Source organism: Phyllostomus discolor, chromosome 1 (assembly GCF_004126475.2).
Source record: "Phyllostomus discolor isolate MPI-MPIP mPhyDis1 chromosome 1, mPhyDis1.pri.v3, whole genome shotgun sequence".
In the NCBI taxonomy this organism is placed as follows: domain Eukaryota; kingdom Metazoa; phylum Chordata; class Mammalia; order Chiroptera; family Phyllostomidae; genus Phyllostomus; species Phyllostomus discolor.
Genome location: NC_040903.2, coordinates 153,558,446 through 153,579,760, shown reverse-complemented (window position 1 = coordinate 153,579,760; position 21,315 = coordinate 153,558,446). Strand labels below are relative to the sequence as shown.

At 40.2% G+C, this 21,315-nt stretch overlaps 1 protein-coding gene across 1 annotated transcript in view; it reads left to right on the top strand.

The window, feature by feature from the left end:
* FSIP1 (fibrous sheath interacting protein 1) overlaps positions 1-21,315 on the top strand; it is a 222,067-nt gene that overhangs the window by 72,232 nt on the left and 128,520 nt on the right. The window contains exon 10 of the mRNA XM_028507852.2: positions 15,545-15,685. Coding sequence (XP_028363653.1) covers positions 15,545-15,685 — 141 coding nt within the window. The remainder of the gene's footprint in view (positions 1-15,544; positions 15,686-21,315) is intronic.

Genomic DNA, 21,315 nt, shown 5'->3' with positions numbered 1-21,315 from the left:
TCCTCATAGTAATAAGAACAATACTATTTTTTAAAAGGGCAGATGAGTTAATATATATACAATGCTTAGCAGTGTCTGACACAGAATTCAACCGAGGATATAATAATAATAAAGACTTAAGGAATTTATTTTCTTATGGGACGCACGGATTATACATAGATAACATAGGTTCACACAACAGATGGCTATAAGCAAAGTATTGTGGTGGTTCAGAGTAGGGTGGCGGCGGGGGAGGGGGGGGAGAGACAGAGAGAGAGAGAGAGAGAGAACACATCCAGAAGGAATATCAAGAAAGTCTGTTTCTATAAGTGAGGGTCAGGGGGTGTGAGAGGAACTTGTGGATGAGGCAGAGGGTCAGAGGTCTAGGAGAAGACTGTCAGTGTACACTAGGAGGTGGAAAACTGGCGGCCTGCATGGCAGATTTGGCTCACAGGTGGGTTTTCTTTAGCCCATAGGGTTTACAATCTTTCTTTTTCCAGCCAACATTTAAAAATTGGGTGACTACATATGAAAATTCAAATTTCTAGTTTTATCTGAAAAATTAGAAACCTGGACACATTAGGCCTGAGTCCCTGCTTGGGCCACTACAGGACTGAGATAAGTAGCAACTGCTGCTTTATGTGGAGTGAAAATTCTCTAGTTGGCTCCAGCGGCCACCACTTAAGATTGTAGTGCAGGCCCTGCATCCTGCTGCCTGCATTTATGTTGCTTGTCCAGCCCCTGCACAGGCCATCAGCACATCTTTGTGTGCCATCTTGTTTCATGGGAGATGCTGTGGTGGCTAATGTTAAGTATTCAGATTAGTATTTAGACTCTAAAACAGCTTGTGGGTTGCTGGAGGATAGGGTGTAAACACAGAACAAGTTGTGGAGTGATATTGTAATGAAACAAAAGGTACCACATTACAGGAACTGAGAAAGTATAGGTTGGGGGAGCACAGAGAAAGAAAAAGTTATTTGAAGGTATGATATTTAAAAGATTCCTTTGGAGATTTAAAAAAATTTTGGACCAAAACCAGTTTCCCAAACAAGTTGAAACATGCAGACTTTCTGACCAACCTGACTATGGCAACTACAAAGGTGCCAAGTCGGTAGGCACATGCGTTTAGGATGATAAACGTACCTGAGTCGTAATAATGTGAGGGATTCCAGAAACGTGACTCTATTAAGAAAGTGTTGATTGTTGTAAAAGGGGAAGACAGGAAACTTTCTTTTCCTTATGAGCTTTCTGATGATAATGTTCTCATATAGATGCCCTGGCCTGGCTCTTAAATTTATGGCAGTATTCTAAAAGCAGCCTTTGGCTTCTATGTATCTGGTTTCCTTAGTATAAAACAAAGTATGTGGTCACATTTAGAAGAACGAATGGTGTATTACTGCTATTGCTGTAATGTGAATAATATCATGTGGCTGCAGTTTTACATCTGCTTTTTATTTTCATTTCAGCTGAGCAAAAGAGATCTAATTGAAGCATTTTGTTAAAGATCTGTGGTTTAACTGTGCACACTTTCCTGTGTTCATCTCCTGACTAACAAGTCATTGAGTTCTTTCCATGTATTATAAATTCCACCATAAAATTGAGTCATGTTCCATAATTTAGTACTGTATTTCTTACTTGTAGCTGTATTAGATTCCAGCTTTCTCCAGAAAGATCTAAGATATAGGAGTTGTATAAGCATTCAGTTGCAACTGGATTCAACAATAGATTTTTTTTTAGTTTGGCTCTTGTAAAGAAGTGTAATTTATTTATCTTTGATGAAATCAGTCTTACTACATCTAGAATTCCAGTTTGTGCTAAATTTTTTTTTTCTGGTTGGGAGAGTTTCTTCAGAAATGGTTCTCATGGACAAGACCTATTTCTTTGTTTTTAAACTAAGTAGTTTAATTGAGTACAAAGGTCCTCCTTAATTTGATTTATTTTCTTGTTCTTAAAATATTGATCCAGTTATACACAATTTGGTAAGAGCAACAAAGCATCAACAAACATTCAATTGAGGAAAGTTTCAGTTGCATTTATCTCTTGTTATCAAGAATGTAGTATTGCTAATAGCAACAATTAACTGTTTTTTGCCTCTTCCTCTTTCAACAGTAGCTAAAACTGAGGAAATATAAACCGTTGTTTAACATGCAATCCTGCAAAATGTTTTACTTTTGAGTCCAGGGATTTTTAGGGGTCCAATAATGGCCATGTAGTCCAGATGACTTCAAATTACTTAATACAATGCTTGAAGGCAGGAATCTAGGAATTTTTTAGGTATGCTAGTCACAGTCATAGAGATCTTATCAGCCATCTGTTCACTTCCAAAGCTATAGAAGTATGCCAATCTTAAGAGTATAGGAATTTGGATTGGGGAATAAACAAGAAGATACTTCAGAGGTTCTTGCTCCTAATGTTAACCTGTCAAACATTCCCACTTAAATCTGAGGAATTCACCTATATTTTACAGATTACTTTGAATTTTATATTTATATTTCATTTTTTTAATGTTAAGCCTCCCGTGTAGCCAAGGTTTCTTTCATTTCATGGCAACATTCCAAGATGATAAAACAAATCTGGCTGAAAGACTTTTTCCCTACTTTTAGTACTGCCAGGCAAGTGATCCATCTGCTGACAGGTAATAGCAGTAGCCTATGGAAAAGTATAGCATTAGTTTGAAAACACAGGAAAGCTGGCTTTATTTAGGCAGCTTTGTATTTTTCTGGCCCTTTACTCATGCCTTATTTGCATGTCAGATAACTTAAGAAGATGTGAATAATTTCCTCTGTATTTTGCTTTTGGAAAAAAGTTTACTTAACTTCAAAGACCCCTCTTGGCTTGGTCAACAGCATAGATATTTTTCTAAGGGTGAACTTAGAATCTCTTGGCAATCAATAAGTCAAATTAACAAATATCTATTGACCTCAGGGAGAGTTCTCTTCCTGTGGCTCCTTAGACATTCTGTGCTTATCACAAAAGCTTCATCTGAACTGAATTTTCCTTTTTAATAAATAAAAACATTCCTATATGACTCAGAAACACAGAAAAGACATGGATGGTCAGTGTCTGCTCAAATATTTCTTTTTTTAACTCTTTTTTAAAAATTTTATTTTAATCATTGTTCAAGTACAGTTTTCTCCCTTTTACTCCCAAACCAGCCCACCCACCCAACCCGCCCCACTTCTCTCCCATTACCACCCTCCCCTTAGTTTTTGTCCATGTGTCCTTTAAATTTGTTCCTGTAAACCCTTCCCATTCTCCCCTGAAATTCCCTCTTCTCTCCCCTCTGGTCACTGTCAGCCTGTCCTCTATTTCATTGTCTTTGGTTATATTTTGCTTGTTTCTTTGTTTTCTTATTTAGGTTCCTGTTAAAGGTGAGATCATATGGTATTTGTCTTTCACTGCCTGGCTTATTTTGCTTAGCATAATGCTTTCCAGCTCCATCCAAGCTGTTGCGAAGGGTAGGAGCTCCTTCTTTCTTTCTGCTGCATAGAATTCCATTGTGTAAATGTACCATAGTTTTTTGATCCATTCATTTACTGATGGGCATCTAGGTTGCCTCCAGCACCTAGCTATTGTAAATTGTGCTGCTATGAACATCGGGGTGCAAAGGTTCTTTTGTATTGGTGTTTTAGTGTTTTTAGGATATAGTCCCAGCAGTGCAATTGTTGGATCAAAAGGCAGATCCATTCTTAGTTTTCTGAGGAAGTTCCATACTGCTTTCCATAGTGGTTGTACCAGGCTGTAGTCCCACCAGCAGTGCACTAGGGTCCCCTTTTCTCCACAACCTCTCCAACACTTGTTGTTTGTTGTTTTGTTAATGATGGCCATTCTGACTGGTGTGAAGTGGTATCTCATTGTGGTTTTAATTTGTATTTCTCTGACAGCTAGTGATAGTGAACATCGTTTCATGTGTCTTTGGATCTTCTGTATGTCCTCCTTGGAGAAGTGTCTGTTCAAGTCCTTTGCCCACTTTTTAATTGGATTCCTTGTCTTCTTAGAGTGGAGTCACATGAGTTCTTGACATATTTTGGAGATTAAACCCTTGTCTGAGGTATCATTAGCAAATATGTTTTCCCATACAGTTGGTTCTCTTTTAATTTTGATACTGTTTTCTTTAGCTGTGCAGAAGCTTTTAATCTTGATGAGGTCCCATTTGTTTATTCTTTCCTTTGTGTCCCTTGCTCTAGGAGACATGTCAGTAAAAAGTTTCTGCGTGAAATATCTGAGATTTTCTTTCTTTTTTTTTTTAAAACTCTTTTTTTAAGATTTTATTTATTTATATTTATTTTTAGAGAGGGAAGGGAGGGAGATAGAGATAGAGAGAGAGAGAGAGAGAAACATCAATGTGCGGCAGCTGGGGGTTATGGCCTGCAACCCAGGAATGTACCCTGGCTGGGAATCGAACCTGGGACACTTTGGTTCCCAGCCCGTGCTCAATCCACTGAGCTACGCCAGCCAGGGCGAGATTTTCCTACCTACGCTGTCTTCTAGGACTTTAATGGTGTCATGCTTTATATTTAAGTCTTTTATCCACCTTGAATTTACTTTTGTATAAGGTGTAAGTTGGTGCTCGAGTTTCATTTTTTTGCACGTGGCTGTCCAGTTCTCCCAACACCATTTATTGAAGAGGCTATTTTTATTCCATTTTATGTTGCTGCCTCCTTTGTCAAATATTAATTGACCATAGAGGCTTGGGTTTGTTTCTGGGCTCTCTGTTCTGTTCCATTGGTCCATGTGCCTGTTTTTATGCCAGTACCAGGCAGTTTTGATTACAGTGGCCTTGTAGTATAGTTTAGTGTCAGGTCTTGTGATCCCTCCTACTTTACTCTTCTTTCTCAAAATTGCAGCAGCTATTTGGGGCTGTTTATGGTTCCATATAAATTGTTGAAGTGTTTGTTCTATGTCTGAAATATGCCATTGGTACTTTAATAGGTATTGCATTGAATGTGTAAATTGCTTTGGGTAGTATGGACATTTTGATGATATTAATTCTTCCAATCCATGAACACGGTATGTGTTTCCATTTGTTTGTGTCTTCCTTGATTTCTCTCCTCAGTGTTACGTAGTTTTCTGAATACAGGTCTTTTACCTCTTTGGTTAGGTTTATTCCTAGATATTTTATTTTTCTTTTTGCTATTTCAAATGGGATTTTTTTCTTGATTTCTGCTTCTGCTGTTTCATTGTTGGTGTACAGAAATGCCTTTGATTTCTGGGTATTGACTTTGTATCCCGCTGTTTTGCCAAATTCATTTATTAGGTCAAGCAGTTTTTTGGTAGAGTCTATAGGATTTTCTATGTACACTGTCATGTCATCTGCAAATGACAGTTTTGTTTCCTCCTTTCCGATTTGGATGCCTTTTATTTTATTTTTTTCCTGTGTGATCACTGTGGCTAAAACTTCCAGTATTATATTGAATAGAAGTGGTGAAAGTGGACAGCCTTGTCTTGTTCCTGATCTTAGTGGAAAAGATTTGAATTTTTGCCCATTTTGTATAATGTTGGCTGTAGGTCTCTCATAGATGGCCTTTATTATGTTGAGGAATGACCCCTCTATTTCCACTTTCCTGAGTGTTTTTATCATAAATGGGTGCTGTACCTTATCAAATGCTTTTTCTGCACCTATTGATACAATCATGTGGTTTTTGTCTTTGCTTTTGTTTATGCGATGTATTACATTTACTGATTTGTGAATATTGTACCATCCTTGCATCCCTGGAATGAATCTCACTTGGTCATGGTGTATGATCTTTTTAATGTATTGTTGGATGCGGTTTGCCAGTATTTTGTTGAGGATTTTAGCGTCAATGTTCATCAGTGATATTGGCCTGAAGTTTTCTTTCTTTGTTGTGTCTTTATCTGGTTTTGGAATTAGGATGATGTTGGCCTCATAAAAAGAGTTTGGGAGTCTTCCATCTTTTTGGATTTTTTGAAATAGTCTGTGAAGGATAGGTGTTAGTTCTTCCTTAAATGCTTTGTAGAATTCTCCTGTGAAACCATCTGGTCCAGGGCTTTTGTGTGTTGGGAGTTTTTTGATTACTGCTTCAGTCTCTTTTGCTGTTATTGGTTGGGTCAGGCTTTCTGCTTCTTTTTCACTGAGTTTTGGAAGATTATATTTTTCTAGAAATTTGTCCATTTCACCTAGGTTTTCAAATTTCTTGGCATACAGTTCTTCGTAGTAATTACTTACAATCCTTTGTATTTCTGTGGTGTCAGTTGTAATCTCTCCTCTTTCATTTCTGATTGTGTTTATTTGGGTCTTCTCTCTTTTTTTCTTGATGAGTCTGCTTAAAGGCTTGTTGATTTTGTTTATCTTTTCAAAGAACCAGCTCTTGGATTCATTGATCCTTAGAATTGTGCTTTTAGTCTCTATGTCATTTAATTCTGCTCTGATCTTGGTTATTTCCTTCCTTCTGCTTGCTCTGGGCTGCCTTTGTTGTTGTTCCTTGAGTTCTTGTAGACATAGGGTTAGGTTGTTTGTTTGGAATGTTTCTAACCTTTTTAGGTGGGCCTGTATCGCTATGAACTTCCCTCTCAGGACTGCCTTGGCTGTGTCCCATAAGTTTTGGGTTGTCATGAGTTCATTTTCATTTGTTTCCAGAAACCTTTTGATTTCTTCCCTAATTTCATTCTTGACCCATTCATTGTTTAATAGCATGCTATTTAATCTCCATGATTTTGAGTATTTTGGGTTTTTTTCCTTGGGGTTGGTTTCTAGCTTCAGTCCCTTGTGGTCTGAGAAAATGCTTGGTATGATTTCAATTTTCTTGAAATTGTTGAGGTTTGTTTTGTATCCTATCATGTGGTCTATCTTTGAAAATGTTCCATGTACATTTGAAAAGAATGCGTATTTTGCTTCTTTGGGATGGAAGGCTCTGTATATATCAGTTAAGTCCATTTCATCTAGGGTATTGTTCAATGCCACTATATCTTTGTTGGTGTTTTGTTTGGAAGGTCTGTCCATTTTTGACAGTAGGGTATTAAAATCCCCCACTATAATTGTCTTGTTGTCAATATCTTTCTTGAAGTTCTCTAAGATTTTCTTTATGTATTTGGGTGCTCCTATGTTGGGTGCATATATATTTACAACATTTATGTCTTCTTGATGGATTCTTCCCTTGACTATTATGAAGTGATCTTCTGGGTCTCTCTTTATGGCCCTTTTTTGGGAGTCTGTTTTGTCTGATATGAGTATTGCTACCCCAGCTTTTTTTTTCCTGTCCATTTGCTTGGAAAATTTGTTTCCAGCCCTTCACTTTCAGCCTGTGCAGGTCTTTTATTTTGAGGTGGGTCTCTTGTAGGCAGCATATGTGTGGGTCATGTTTTCTTATCCATTCAGCTATTCTATGTCTTTTGATTGGAGCATTTAATCCATTTATGTTTAAGGTTATTATGATAGGTACTTATTCGTTGCCTTTTATGTACGTGTGTTCCTCTCTTTTCCTTCCTTTCCTTAAAGCAGTCCCTTTAGAATCTCTTGCAGAGCTGGTTTGGTGGAGGTGTATTCTTTTAGACTTATTTTGTCTGGGAAACTTCTTATTTGGCCTTCTGTCTTGATTGAGAGCCTTGCTGGGTAAAGTAGCCTTGGTTGCAGACCTCTGGTTCTCATTACTTGGAATATTTCTTGTCATTCTCTTCTGGCTTGGAGTGTTTCCATTGAGAAGTCAGCTGCTAGCCTTATTGGGGCCCCCTTGTATGTCACTTCCTTTTTTTCCCTTGCTGCCTTTAATATTCTCTCTTTGTCTTGAAATTTTGCCATTTTAATGATGATGTGTCTTGAGGTGGGCCTCTTTGGGTTCCTCTTGATTGGGACTCTGTGTTTCCTGGATTTGTGTGACTTTTTGTCTCATCAAATTAGGGAAGTTTTCCATCATTACTTGTTCAACTAGGTTTTCTATCCCTTGTTCTTCCACTTCTCCTTCTGGTATTCCTATTATACGGATATTATTACGTTTCATATTGTCTTGCATTTCTCTTAATCCCTCTTCATTCTTTCGGAGCCTCTTTTCCTTTTCTTGCTCTTTCTGGGTGTTCTTTTCTACTTTGTCCTCCAGTTCGCTAATCTGGTCTTCTGCTTCATCAATCCTGCTTTCCATTCTTTCTACTGTGTTCTTCAGTTCAGAAATTGTATTCTTCATTTCCTCTTGGCCCTTGTTGACAGTTTCTATTTCCTTTTTCATGTTGATATAGTTTGCAGTGAGTTCATTGTAGCTTCCCTCTAGTTTCTGGTAGCTCATTGTGAGTTCAGTGAGCTTCCTGATAATCATTGTTTTGAACTCACTATCTGATAGTTGAGTTGCCTTTATTTCATTTAGCATTTTTTCTGAGGCTTCCTCCTTTCCCTTCATTTGGGGATTGTTTCTTTGTTTTCTTATTGTTCATGAGACTTTTCTTTTCTTTTTTTTTTAAATTTTATTGTAATCATTGTTCAAGTACAGTTTTCTCCCCCCTACTCCCATTCCAGCTCACCCACCCAACCCTAGACTTTTCTTGTTAGCCTCTGTTTCTGAAATTGATCTGTTCTTGTTCCCTGTGATTATTGTGTTAACTTCTGTGGTAGAATACCTGTGGGATTCAGTGGTGCAGTCTCCTTTATGTATCCTCGTGTTCACAGCTTCCCCCTACTCTTTTTTGTGATCAGTTGGAGGAGTAAGGCAAAATGGTTTGAAGACAGCAAGACAGTATTCTATGATATTTACATTAGCAGCCAGTAGAGAAGAGATGGGATATCCTTTGGCTACTTATAGTGTTAACCGTGATCTTCCACCCCACTAGCCACACTTTAGAAAGGATGGAAAGAAGGTAAGACTCTTATTGGGGATGAAAGGATTGTTAGTTGGATCTAGACAGCTGTGAGGCTGTGGGAGGTCAGATTATGATGTAGGGTGGGAATAAAGATTAGTAAATAGGAGTAGTGTGTAAAAGTATAGAGACAACCCCCACAATAATATAGTTCAGGAAATTGCGAAGTGGGCTGAGATCAGGTAGGGGTGTTGAGTAGTATTTACAATTGTATGAACTTGGTCTTATTTACAGTAATATTAAAGCAACAATCATGTGGCAGAATCTATGAGATCTAGATAACAAGAATAAGGAGTATAGAACCTCGAGAGGTGTACTAATGGAACACAAATGAAGGATAGTAAATGATCAACGCACTGTGACTGAGATAACAGGGGGAACCTATCAAATGACAGTATAACCAGCCAAGCAAAGAAGATTATACAGAAAGAAAAAGAATACCAAAATTCTATTAAAATAAAAAATGTCGGAAAAGTTAGAAAAAGATAATACAAATTTGCAGCAACTTGCAGGCTCAGAAAAAAAAAAGGGAAAAAAGGCAGCAGGTGGAATGCAGGAGAGATAAATTTGGAGTGGAAGGAATAATACTAGGATGAAAGGAAGAGAAAAAGAAGGGATTGAGAGATATAAAAATAATAAGAATTAAAAAATAAAAAGTCACTTAAAAAACAAGATAAAACCAATCAACCAACAACAGCCAAAAAACAAAAACAAAAACAAAACAAAACAAAAAACCCCTCTTGTTGGTTTCTAACTGGCCAGACCAGTTTTTCTGGCCTTGCTGGTTTCAGCAGGCCGAGGGGCGTTTGGAATGCTTATCACTCTTCCCAGTCAAAACCCTAAGTTGCCCTGGCTGGCTTAGCTCAGTGGATTGAGCACGGGCTGGGAACCAAAGTGTCCCAGGTTTGATTCCCAGCCAGGGTACATGCCTGGGTTGCAGGCCATAACCCCCAGCAACCACACATTGATGTTTCTCTCTCTCTCTATCTCCCTTCCTTCCCTCTCTAAAAATAAATAAATAAAATCTTAAAACAACAACAACAAAAAACTCAGTAAGTCTCTCAGGTACTGTCCCCCAGGCCAGCAGGGTGCTTTCCCCAGAGCCAATCCGACTTCCCCCTGAAGGGCCTTGGGCGCTCCCGAGCATGCTCTCCGGAGCTCACTTCTGCGGTCTTCCGGGCTCCAGGGCCCGGAAGAGAGCTCCTGCGTCTTTTCCGGGTTCACAGTGCAAGCTCCGGCATCACGAAGGGGCGCGCACTTCCACCAAATTCCCCATTGCCAGTTCCAGGAACCCCCAAAGCGTGGCGTCCCTTCCGTCCCTTCTGGGTTCATCGCTGGAAAGTCAGGAATTCCCAAGGGGCGCGCGCTTCCCTGAGTTCATTACCGCAGGCTCTAGAAACCAGCGAACCCCCTGCGCCCTTTCCTTATTCAGGGCTGCGAGGTCTGTGTTTTCCACAGATCAGCACTCCCACAGGGCTGGGGGCGCTGGAGCACGTCCAGGCTGCCTCTGGTCGTGCTGGCTGGGGGCACTCACCCCTCCCAGGCCTATGCTTGGGTGCCAGCAGCCCTGTGAGACTGTCTCCCTATCCAACTCCCCTCTCTATGCTTTCAAGCAACAAGGTCTCCCTTGGTGTTGCTCAACCCCCATTGTCCGGGGAGGGAGCAGCGACTCTGCTCTCCCAGGTGCCCTGAGGCAGACCCGGGAGCACCCGGCCTGGGGGCTGCAACCCTCCTGGTCCCACGCTGATCCCTGGGTCCCTGTTGTCCTGAAGCAGTCTCCTTACCATCTGGTTTTTCAATGTCCGCTATAATTTTTGGTGTCCTGTTTTCATAAATGTTTCGATATCCTATGCCCCTTGCTCTTTTCCTCTGCGGATCTGAGAGTTTTTCTCCCCTGCACAGAGCTGCTCAAATATTTCTTATAGGAGATCAAGATATTTCTTGATGATCATGAAAACAGACAGTACTGGTTGGGACATTGATGTGACAATAGAATCTTTCCCGGTACCACAGAGCTTCTTGAATATGTCACTGGGCAATTTTTGCCAGAATCAGTGATTATCTTTTCTTGCTGCTTCTTAGTTTCTGCTTTCATCAAATGCTGTCCTTTAAATTTTTGAACTATTACAGTTATGCTATCAGAGACCATGACTGAGGAAAGATATTATATATCCTTAGGTCTAACTGTAGAGAATTACAGACACACAAGCTATAAGAGTTTGAAGAAACATAGGAAGAAATTTAGACCCAGAAAGAGAAAGTGACTGGCTCAAAAGTACACAGTAGAACTGGGGCTAAAAATCTAACTTTTAGACCAACACCTTTTGAGTATAGTTACATTGTCAGAAAAGAACAAAAATAGCCTTGGTAGAAATGTTTTTGTTTTCTTAAAAATAACTTTTTCTGCTTATGAAATTAATGCTTATTGTGGAAAACTCAGGAAAATAAAAAACACCTAAGAAAAACAAGATAAAAAATACAATTTTTAGTATAAAGTTAAATTTCCTTCCAGTCTATTTCTCTGCAAATACACACAGAAGCACATACATACATACATATATACATACAAACAAACATAGTATACCAGTTAGAGTTCTTGGTAAGAAACGGAAAAAAACATTCAGCTTGGGTTTTGAAGATAATTAAATGAAGGAACTATTTGTAGATTCAAAAGAGCCAGTAAGGGGTGTTGGTACACCCACAGACTAGCAACAGTGGGTAGGAGGAAGAAAAAGAGTATTATACCTTGGGAGGTCTAGAACCATGGTTGAAAAATAAGCCATTCAAGGGTGTCATCATAGAAGATGTAGCCGAAGGATTAACTAGTCCTTTCCCCTTCAGCATCATGAGATTTTGAGTGTAATTAATTTTCTAATTGTTTCCCTGGCAACTGATGAAAGTTAGAATGTCAACAATGTTAGGAGGCAACTTCACTTATGTTCAAAATGACCCCTGTATTGGGAGAACTCTGAAGACCTGCTGGGGAAGCAGTACTTTGAGCTTCCCTAAGTGCAGTGATTCTTGTAGCTGGGCATGTCCCTTCCTAAGATCTTGGATGCTGTTCCTATAAAGTCATTTCAAAAGATGATGCTTCTGTTGGATATAAAGCTTTTAAACCAGGGTAGCTTCCTTGCCCCTTGTGCCTTTATGGTGGTGACATGGACTGTAGCAAAAACTTCCGTGGAAGAGGGACACTGACATGGCCTTGCTGTATTTCCTGTCCTAAGTCTCTCTGAGTAGACTCACTCCAGGTGTGGTCTCTGTTTGTCTTTGAGTGTGAATGTGTGGTTGAATATAAGAAAACCTTCCTGCTGGGCACCTCAGGAATACATCACTGCCAAAACCATAATGCCAAAGCAGAGAGGGGAAGGGGAAAATACACCAAGCATTCTTTCTCTGTCCTCCATTCTCTTAGTACCCTTCCCCCACATTGACCAAACATAATCACGAGACAGAGGTCAAGCAGACAGTCTGATTGCCCCAGCTTGCATCAGATGCCTTTCACAGTTTATCATTCTTATGTCGATGGACATTTGGGGTATGCATAAAGCTGCTATGAATATTCACATACAAAATGAGTGATACATTTTCCCTTTCTCTTGGATTGATTCACAGGAATGGAATTGCTGGATCATAGAATAGATAGATGTTTAACTTTTTAAGAAACTACCAGTTTTCCAAAGTGGTTGTACTATTGTATACTTCCCTACAACATATGAGAGTTCCACTTGTTTCATATCTCTCCAACATTTGGTGTTAAACTTTTTCATCTGGGTTCTAGTGGTTGTGTAGTATTATCCTACTATCCTATTTTAATTTTAATTTGCATTTCCCTGATGCTTTTATGATGTTGAAGACTGTAAAATTTTTTAAATTACACTTTATTGATTATGCTATTACAGTTGTCCTGATTCTTCTCCCTTTGCCACCCTCCACCCAGTGCCCTGTACTCTCTCAGGCAACCCTCCTGCCATTGTTCATGTCCACAGGTCATGCGTATAAGTTCTTTAGCTACTCCATCTCCTTTATTGTACTTTACATCCCCATGGCTATTTTGTAACTATTTGTACTTCTTAATCCCCTCACTGCTTCACCCATTCCTTTCACTCCATCCATCTGGCAACCTTCCGGTAACTAACTTCTTTTCATTAGCTTCTAAGAGTCTCTATCTTTAATCTTCAGCCTTTTAATAATGATGTGTCTTGGAGTGGGCCTCTTTGCATCCATCCTAATTGTGTGTCTCTGTGCTTCCTGGACTTGGATGTCTATTTCCTTCACCAAATTAGGGAAGTTTTCCTTCACTGTTTTTTCCAGAGATATTTCCAATTTTTTGTTCTTTCTCTTCTCCTTCTTCCAGCCCTATGAGGTGAATATTCATCTTCTTAAAGTTGTTCCAGAGGCTATTTATACTACCTTCAACTTTTGGGTTCTTTTTTCTTCTTCTTCTCACTCTACATGGTTGCTTTTTGTTTCCTTATGTTCCAAATCATTGATTTGATTCTTGGTTTCATGTACTCTACTGTTATTTCCCTATAAATTGTTCTTTATTTCAATTAGTGTATCCTTCATTTCTGACTGGGTCTTTTTATGCTGCTGAGGTCCTCACTAAGTTCCTTAAGCATCCTTATAATCAGTGTTTTGAACTCTGTATTTGATAGATTGCTTATCTCCATGGCTTTTTAGCTCTTTTTCTGGAGTTTTGATCTATTCTTTCATTTGGGATACATTTTTTTGTCTCTTCATTTGGCAGTTTGTTTCTATGTATTAGGTAGAGCTGTTTTGACTCTGTGTCTTGGGATCATGGCCTAATGTAGTAGGTGTCTTGTAAGGCCCGGTAGCACAGCCTCCTTATCACTCAAGCTGGCTACTTGAGGTGCGTCCTTTGTGTGGGCTGAGTGCACCCTCCTCTTGTAGTTGAGCCTTGGTTGCTGTTGCCAGGTCAATGGGAGGGATTTACCCAGGTCCGTCAGCTACAAGGACTGGCTGTGACCACTGACCATCAACCTCTGCCCTCTATGGAGGATCAGCTGTGCAGGGGTAGGGTGGTGGTGCTCTGATGTGGTCTGTAGCTATCCACCGAATGTACTGGCCCTGGGGTTTCCTGGGTGGTACAGGCCAAGGTCAGCCCCAACCTGTGTTTTGCCCAGGGGCCACCCTGCCTGAGCTGTAAAACACTCTGAGATGATTGCTACTTGTGCTGGGCTTGGAGATTTCCAGGTGAAGCCAAGCAGTGGCTCTAATCTGGCTGCTGCTAGAACTCACTGAAGGCAGCAGTTGTTTGTTTAATAGGATTTAGGAGCCAAGATGAACCATTTTGATAGAAAAGCTGCTTGGGTAGACCTGTAAATTGGGTGGGGCAGAGTCTCTGGGGATCTCCAGGCCAGGTCACACAGAATTAGTCAGGTCAATGGAGTCTCAGATATGACATCAGCCTATTGGCTTTGTTGGGGAAGGGCTCAGCAAGGGGACTAAGGCCTTTGCTCGCCCCAGTGCCAGACACTTCAGTCTCTCACTGTATACCCTGTTGCTGGAGCTCAGAGGGAGTGAGTCTGTGTGTGGGTTTCCCAAGAGGAACTGCTTAGGGTTTTAGCATCCTTCTTTACCAACTCAATCTCTGCTGGCTTTCGCAGCCAGAAGGACTTATCTTCCCGGCACTGGAATTCTGAGCTGGGGGACTGGCGTGGGTCTGAGACTCCTTGCTCCTGAGATATCCCTCCTGATTTTTCATCCATATGGGTATAGGGCCATCCTGTTCTGCGTCCTCACTCCTCCTACCAGTCTGGATGGATTCCGTAGTTGTCAGACTTCCATTCAACTCAATTTCTGACATTCCTGAGTGATGGCTGTTCTATATTTTAGTTGTAATTTTGATGTGGCTGTGCAAAGTGGCGAGTCATGTCTGCCTACGTGACCATCTTTAAAGACTTTTTTCATGTACCTCGGTACTTGTTAATTCTTTCTGGAACTTGTGATGAGTGCCGAAACTGATGAGAAAAACCATGAAGCATTTTTTCTTGTGGGGCAGCATCACGCAAGTTCTACCATGTGCAATGAGTCCCAGCAAGCCCTGAGAGCTGAAACATTTTTTTCTCATCAAAATGTGTCGAGTACAGGGTTTAATGAGTTCTGAAGCTGATGAGTGCTGAGGTGTGACTTCACTTATTTGTCATTTACATATCATCTTTTACAAAGTATCTGTTCAAGTTGTTTTAGAACTGGATTGTCTTTTTATTAAATTGTGTGGATTCCTTATATACACTAGATTCATGTCCTTTGTCAGACTTACGTGTTATGATATTTTTCTTTCACTCTGTGGCTTGTCTATTAATGGCAGATTTGCAAAATTTAAAAATACTGATGAAGCTTTTAGGCTATTAAATAGCTGCTTCTCATAACATGGATGGGCAAGGTTGTTTCTTATTACTTATATACGATGAACTTGAAGTCTAGAGAAACTGTGATTTGCCTAAGATTCCATGCTCTTAAGTGCAGACCAGGGGCCAGAGTCCAGGTCACTGCTTCTTGGCTATTGCTCTTTTCACTCTAACTTCCTGCTTTCCATATGCTTAAGATTATTTCCTTCCTTGTTTTATGTGTAGGTGAACCTTTCCCTTCTCAAGTAGGAAGAGTTTAGAGAATTGTAAATATCATTTTAAGGAAAGAGATATTGTTTGACAAGTAAAGCCAACCTTCAGGGCTTAGTTGCTTTAGAGTGGTGTGTGATGGTACATTTTCAGCCTGTGCATGATTTTTTTTTTAAAATTAGGAACCTGACCTTAATGATGATAATAGAAATATGGAAATAACTCCAGGGGATGAGGCACTTCGGGACACCAAAGAGCAACGGGATCAGGAAAATCGGTTGAAAGAGATAGATGCAAAGCTGAGAAAGATGAAGGAAAATGTGGTAAGTCTTTTTTAATTTGAAATTTAATTGTAAGCAATGATTGTGTTGAAAAGGTTCCAGTTTCCTTTGTCTGTTTTATGGCTGTTTTTATGCGTTAAATCTGTCAAGAGAACCAACATGGAAATTTGCCAGTTAAAATTTGAATGAGAGCTATAACATGATTTATAGAACTTAAAGGAATATTGTGTGTGTGTGTGGGGGGCTGCGCCCTCAGAGCCCCCTGTCTGCCAAGGATGAGAATATGTCTACCAAGACATGATCTGCTTGGGGAGGAAAGGTGGCCGATCTCTCAAAGGAGAAGGGCCAGCAGCCTTTTCCTCAATGGGATTTTATTGGGTTCAGCTTGCACAGGAATACAGGTAGAACTCATCAATCATTGTCAGGAAGTAAGGATCAAACAATAGATAACATACAAAGAACTCTGAGGGTTTATTCTGAGTCAGGGTCAGTTAGCTAAAGGGCTATACAACTTTGGGAAACAAACTCATTTCATGCTTGGATGCTTATCATTAAATTGAGAGCATTCTTAGCAAAGCAGGTTTCACGGGATTTTATGCATTCTTTCTTAGGCCTGATCACCCTGGGGAACCTGCCCTTTTCCAGCACAGGGCTGCACTGCCCTCTGTCATTGTTTCAGGCTTAAGTCAGGCAGGGGAAGTAAGGTAGCCAAGAGATTAGGAGATGTCTCGCAGACAGAATGAGGACTCAGGTGATGTCAAAGCTGAGGGGCAAGGGTCCATTACCCCCTTTTTCTATAGCCCCCCAAGTCCTTTCCTGAGGGCCCCTTCATGACTGTGCCTGTCTTAGGTCGTCCCTCCTTTGAGGAATCTTACCCATCATTGGCTAACCAGTCATCTGCCTGGGGCCAAGCAGGGTGAAGTAAAAGGGGCAGAGGCGGTGCCCCTGCTGGGGAGATAAGCTTTGTCTCCTTGGTGGCTTACGGTCCGAAGGTTGTTCACTCAGCCTTAGTCATTGGGGGTTATAGCTTCTGAAACCAGGCAGGGCAGTTCCCAACAGAGTATTATACTTATACTTAATTATTATGACATGATAAATCTGTGAAATACTATCTGAAGTCAGAATAACAATCCATATGCATAATATTCTTACAGTGACATAAATGTCCTTTTTTGGGGACATTTTGGAAAAAAATGTGGAAAAATTTAGTAGTTGCTCTCTGTATAAATTATCTTTATTATTGAGCTTATCACTTAAATATTCCCACTTTTTGTTCATAATTCATAAAATATTACTCATTAATTTTATTAATCCTTCTTGAGCATCTTTCATGTTTTAAATACTTGCCATTTAAAGACATATCATTGCTGATAGAGAAAGCACTTAAGTCAACTAAGTTCTGAGCTGGTTAATATCCTGACCTATTAAAAATGCTCTATAATATGATTTTTCCAGCTACCCATATAATGTTTCCAATTGGATACTTGGCTTTTACCTAAAATTAAACATGACAATGCTGAACTTGTGAATCTACCTACATCCTCTCTCCCAGGGCTGGTCTTGTCATAGTTACCAGTAATACCTACTTTCTGCCTCTGACTAAATCCTATTATCTTGGGTGATCTTCAAGCCTCATTAAGTTTTAACCAGCCTGTCTGATTTGTTGCCGTATCTTACCATAGTTCCTTAGGACTCTTAAAATCTTTTTTGTCCCAACTTGTGTCACCCTTCTCTCAGCATTGCCACCTCCTATCTAGCCACTTGTAACCTCGTCTCTCTCTTCTCTAATAATTCAATTTTACATGCTGCTCCATAGGAGAGACAGCAGGTTAGTGATTTTGGTTAAATTCTGATCTCCTCAGACCTCTCCAAGAGTGTGCACCAATCCTGACTGAGATTCTTCACCCTTTACAAACATACCCTTATGAACTGCTCTTACTGTGGACAGCAGCACTGACCTGGAGCATCAAGGATATCTGGGTCTACCTAATCAGTCAGGCAACAGATCTAAAGGGAATAAATGCATTGTACTTTTCTTTATGATTCTTTTAAAAATTTTATGGGAATTATATTTCAGGGAGACTTCTATTTTTATTTTTGGAGGTATTTTTTTTTTCTCCTTGAGTCTATGTATATGGGGAAGAAGTAGAAGTAGGAATGGTTAGGAAGTGTAAAGGGGCCTTTGGCCAATAGTTGTGGTGCTGGCGATGGAGCATTTCAAACTTGATGTGACAAATAGAATGGCTGTGGTTTGACTGGTTTTGAAAACTGTTGGTACTTCTCACCTCATGCCTGCCAATCCAAGGCAGGCAAAGCCTGCTGTTCTCTATAAATTAGTTTTCCTGATTTCTGATCATATATCATATGCCTTGAAAATGTAACTCTTCTTTTCTACCATGTCTTTGTCATTATTTGATTTTTGACTTAAAATCTGGGTCCTTTAGGAAATCATATATTTTATTCTAGTGCCTTATGAAGGTTGGCTAGATTTAAAGAGACATAATAAATATCAAGAGTTGGTTGTTAACTAAGTGGAAAAGAAAAACATATCAGTAGAAAAGTACAGTTATTGTGTACCTACTATGTGTCAGGCACTGTTCCAAGTACTTTACAATTTAATGACATATCTAATCTTCACAATCATTCTAAGATGTAAACACTACTGTCTTCATTTTATAGATGAAGGTGTAGAGGCACAGAGAGGTTGAGTCACTTCCTCAAAGTTATGTAGCTAATAAGTGTAAGCAGGGGTTCAAAAGGTTAGCTTTTAACAACTGTGCTTATACTACCTTTCTGGTACTGATTTACTTTTCATGAATAATGTTTTTTTTTTTAAGATTTTATCCATTTATTTTTAGAGAGGGAAGGGAGGGAGAAAGAGAGAGAGAGAGAGAGAGAGAGAGAGAAAGAAAGAAACATCAATGTGCGGTTGCTGGGGGTCATGGCCTGCAACCCAGGCATGTACTCTGACTGGGAATCAAACCTGCGACACTTTGGTTTGCAGCCTGCGCTCAATCCACTGAGCTATGCCAGCCAGGGCCGAATAATGTTGTTTCTTTGATAATTAAAGTATGATAAGTTTTTTTTGACCAGTAATATTCATGGGAAAATGTTTTGAACCACTCATATAAATGATAATTTCACAGTTTTGTATTTTATAGTCAGCACTTTGAGAAACTGGTATCTGGTTGATAAAGGCATATGAGGGTTGATCTATACTGTCTTTATGCTTCAATTGCATAGTGTTTCACAGTTATCAAATTGCGTACAGTGTGTACTTTTGAGGGAAGAGACTCTGTTTCAAATGCTGCAAAGCCCATTGTACTTCACAAGCTTTTAAGTGCTTTGTGGATTGGGAATCTGGTGACCTGAATCCTTATTTCAGTGTTGTCAGCACCCTGCCGTGTTATCTCGAGTAACTCACTGAGTCTCTTAGAGACTTGATTTATTACTTTGAAGTCAGGGTAGGGTTAGAGCACCTTGTCTTTATTCTTGTAATTCTTGGAATACTTATTTTTGGTGAGACTTGATAATATTTATAGTATATGAAACTCAGTTTGTGTACTTCCTAAATATTTAGTATTAATTGGCTTAAATATTCTTTTGAAAGTTACTTTTTGAAGTTTAGTAACACTTTTTTTGAGAATGTGAGATTATCTTTTTAATATATAAATATAAATATATACATATAAAGTTATCCTGCTATATATAGACAAGAGACTATGTTTTCTGAATGATAGCTTCTGGATATGGATAATTTTACAGTGTTGTCTTATTCCCTGTATTGCAATAGAACATTGTTTTAAATCACTAATTTGGGTAAAAGAAATAATCTGTGGCCATTGAGTTGGTGATTTAAGGGTCAAATCCAGGCTTTCGGCCAAGATGGAGATGTAGGTAGATATGCTTCACTTCCTTAAACAACCAAAAGAAGGATAACAACCAATTTAAAAAGAAAAAACAACCAGAACTTCCAGAAATTCAAACTGTATGGAAGCCTGACAACCAAGGAGTTAAAGAAGAAACATTCATCCAGACTGGCTGGAGGGGTGGAGATGGGAAGCCAGGGTGGAGAAGAAGCATGGCAAGGCAACGATTGGTGGATGGGGTGATCCCACATACATATGCTGGTAAGCCGGAAAGAACTGCTAGGGAGTGAGACAGGCCATGCAACCCAGGGTTCTAGCATGGGAAACTTAAGCCTCAAAACCTCTGGCTATAAAAATCTGTGGAGGGTAGGGGATCTAAGATGGCGTCGGAGTAGGAAGGAGCAGATTCGGCTTTCCTATGCTCAGGGGAGAAAATCCTACCGATCTATGGAGTAGAAAGGCAAGCAACCAACATATTTCGGCATTTTTGAAAACAGAGGACCAAGGATTGTGGCAGAACCGAAAGAACAAAGAACAGATCCTAAGGGGAGTGCTGCAACAAGGTAGGGTCCCAGGCCAAGCGTGTGGTCCCGGGGCTGCAGCCCCAGACCCGGGGCTGCTGCTGGGTTTACCATAGGGTTCTTGGGAGAGAGCCAGGTCAACTGCTCCCTCCCCAGCCGAGCAAGGTCTGAGCGGCTCTGGGAGGAATCCATGTGCTGGCAAACACACGGGGGATGTGAGCACCTTTGGAGGCGGTGGACACTGGAGGGGCCGAGTCACGCAGCGGACCCAGACTCCCACGGTCACCGGTCTGGCTGGAGCTTTGGCGGTGGGAGAAGCCAGGCCACTGTGGGGAGTGGCGGGCTTGAATGGGAGGAATTTCTCAAGAGGAAGGAGTGAATAGACACAGACACTGTTTGGGGAATTCTCCTGGGGTGATCAGTGGCTCCAGCCTGTCTGCTGCCCAGCGGACGGGCGCACCGGTGGCTGGGCGCACCGGCGCACGGGCGCGCCTGCAAGGAGAGCATCCCCGCACACCAGCCCACAGCAGTAACCCTGGGGAAAGACCTGATTCCCACACCCAGGGCCCAAAGCTGAGGAGCCAGTGCGAACTCCACTGGCCAAGGAAGAGAAGACAAACAAATCATCCTTCAGCCTGCCTCAACCAGCAAGAGCAGAAAAACCAATTTGGCCACTTTGAAATCAAGAGACTTTTTAATTTGATTCTATTTTTTAACAATTTTTAATTTTTTAAGTTTTACTGTTTTTATTCCCTTTTGATTTCTTTTTCCTCTCTTACCTGATTTCTTGTTTTATTCCTTCCTCCTTCCTGTCCTCCAATTTTATCTCTTCTTCCTTCCTTTGTCTGCCTTTTCTATTTTTTACTTTTTAAAATTTTTTCCTAAATACCTACAAGTGAGACAAAATCCTGGATCTGTGAAAAGACCAAAGTTGAACCCAAAGAAGGGGCATCACAACAGCTGGGACAGTGAGATAAATGTCACTCTGCTATTACAGAGAACCTGCAAGTTATTGCATATTTGTATTATTATTACTTTTCCAGTGTTCCTACATCTTTTTTTAACAGTATTTTTATATTCTTCTTCTTTTTGTATAGCCTGCTTTGCTAGGCTGGATATATTGTATGACCTGACAGCTTTTCCCTGATATCTCTTTCTATACTGTATTACTAATCTACTGTCCTTTAACTCACCTGTGTCCCATCAGCACACTACTCGATGTTCTGTACTCCCTATTCTTGTTACCTAGATCTCCTAGACTCAGTCATATGAATGTTGCCAT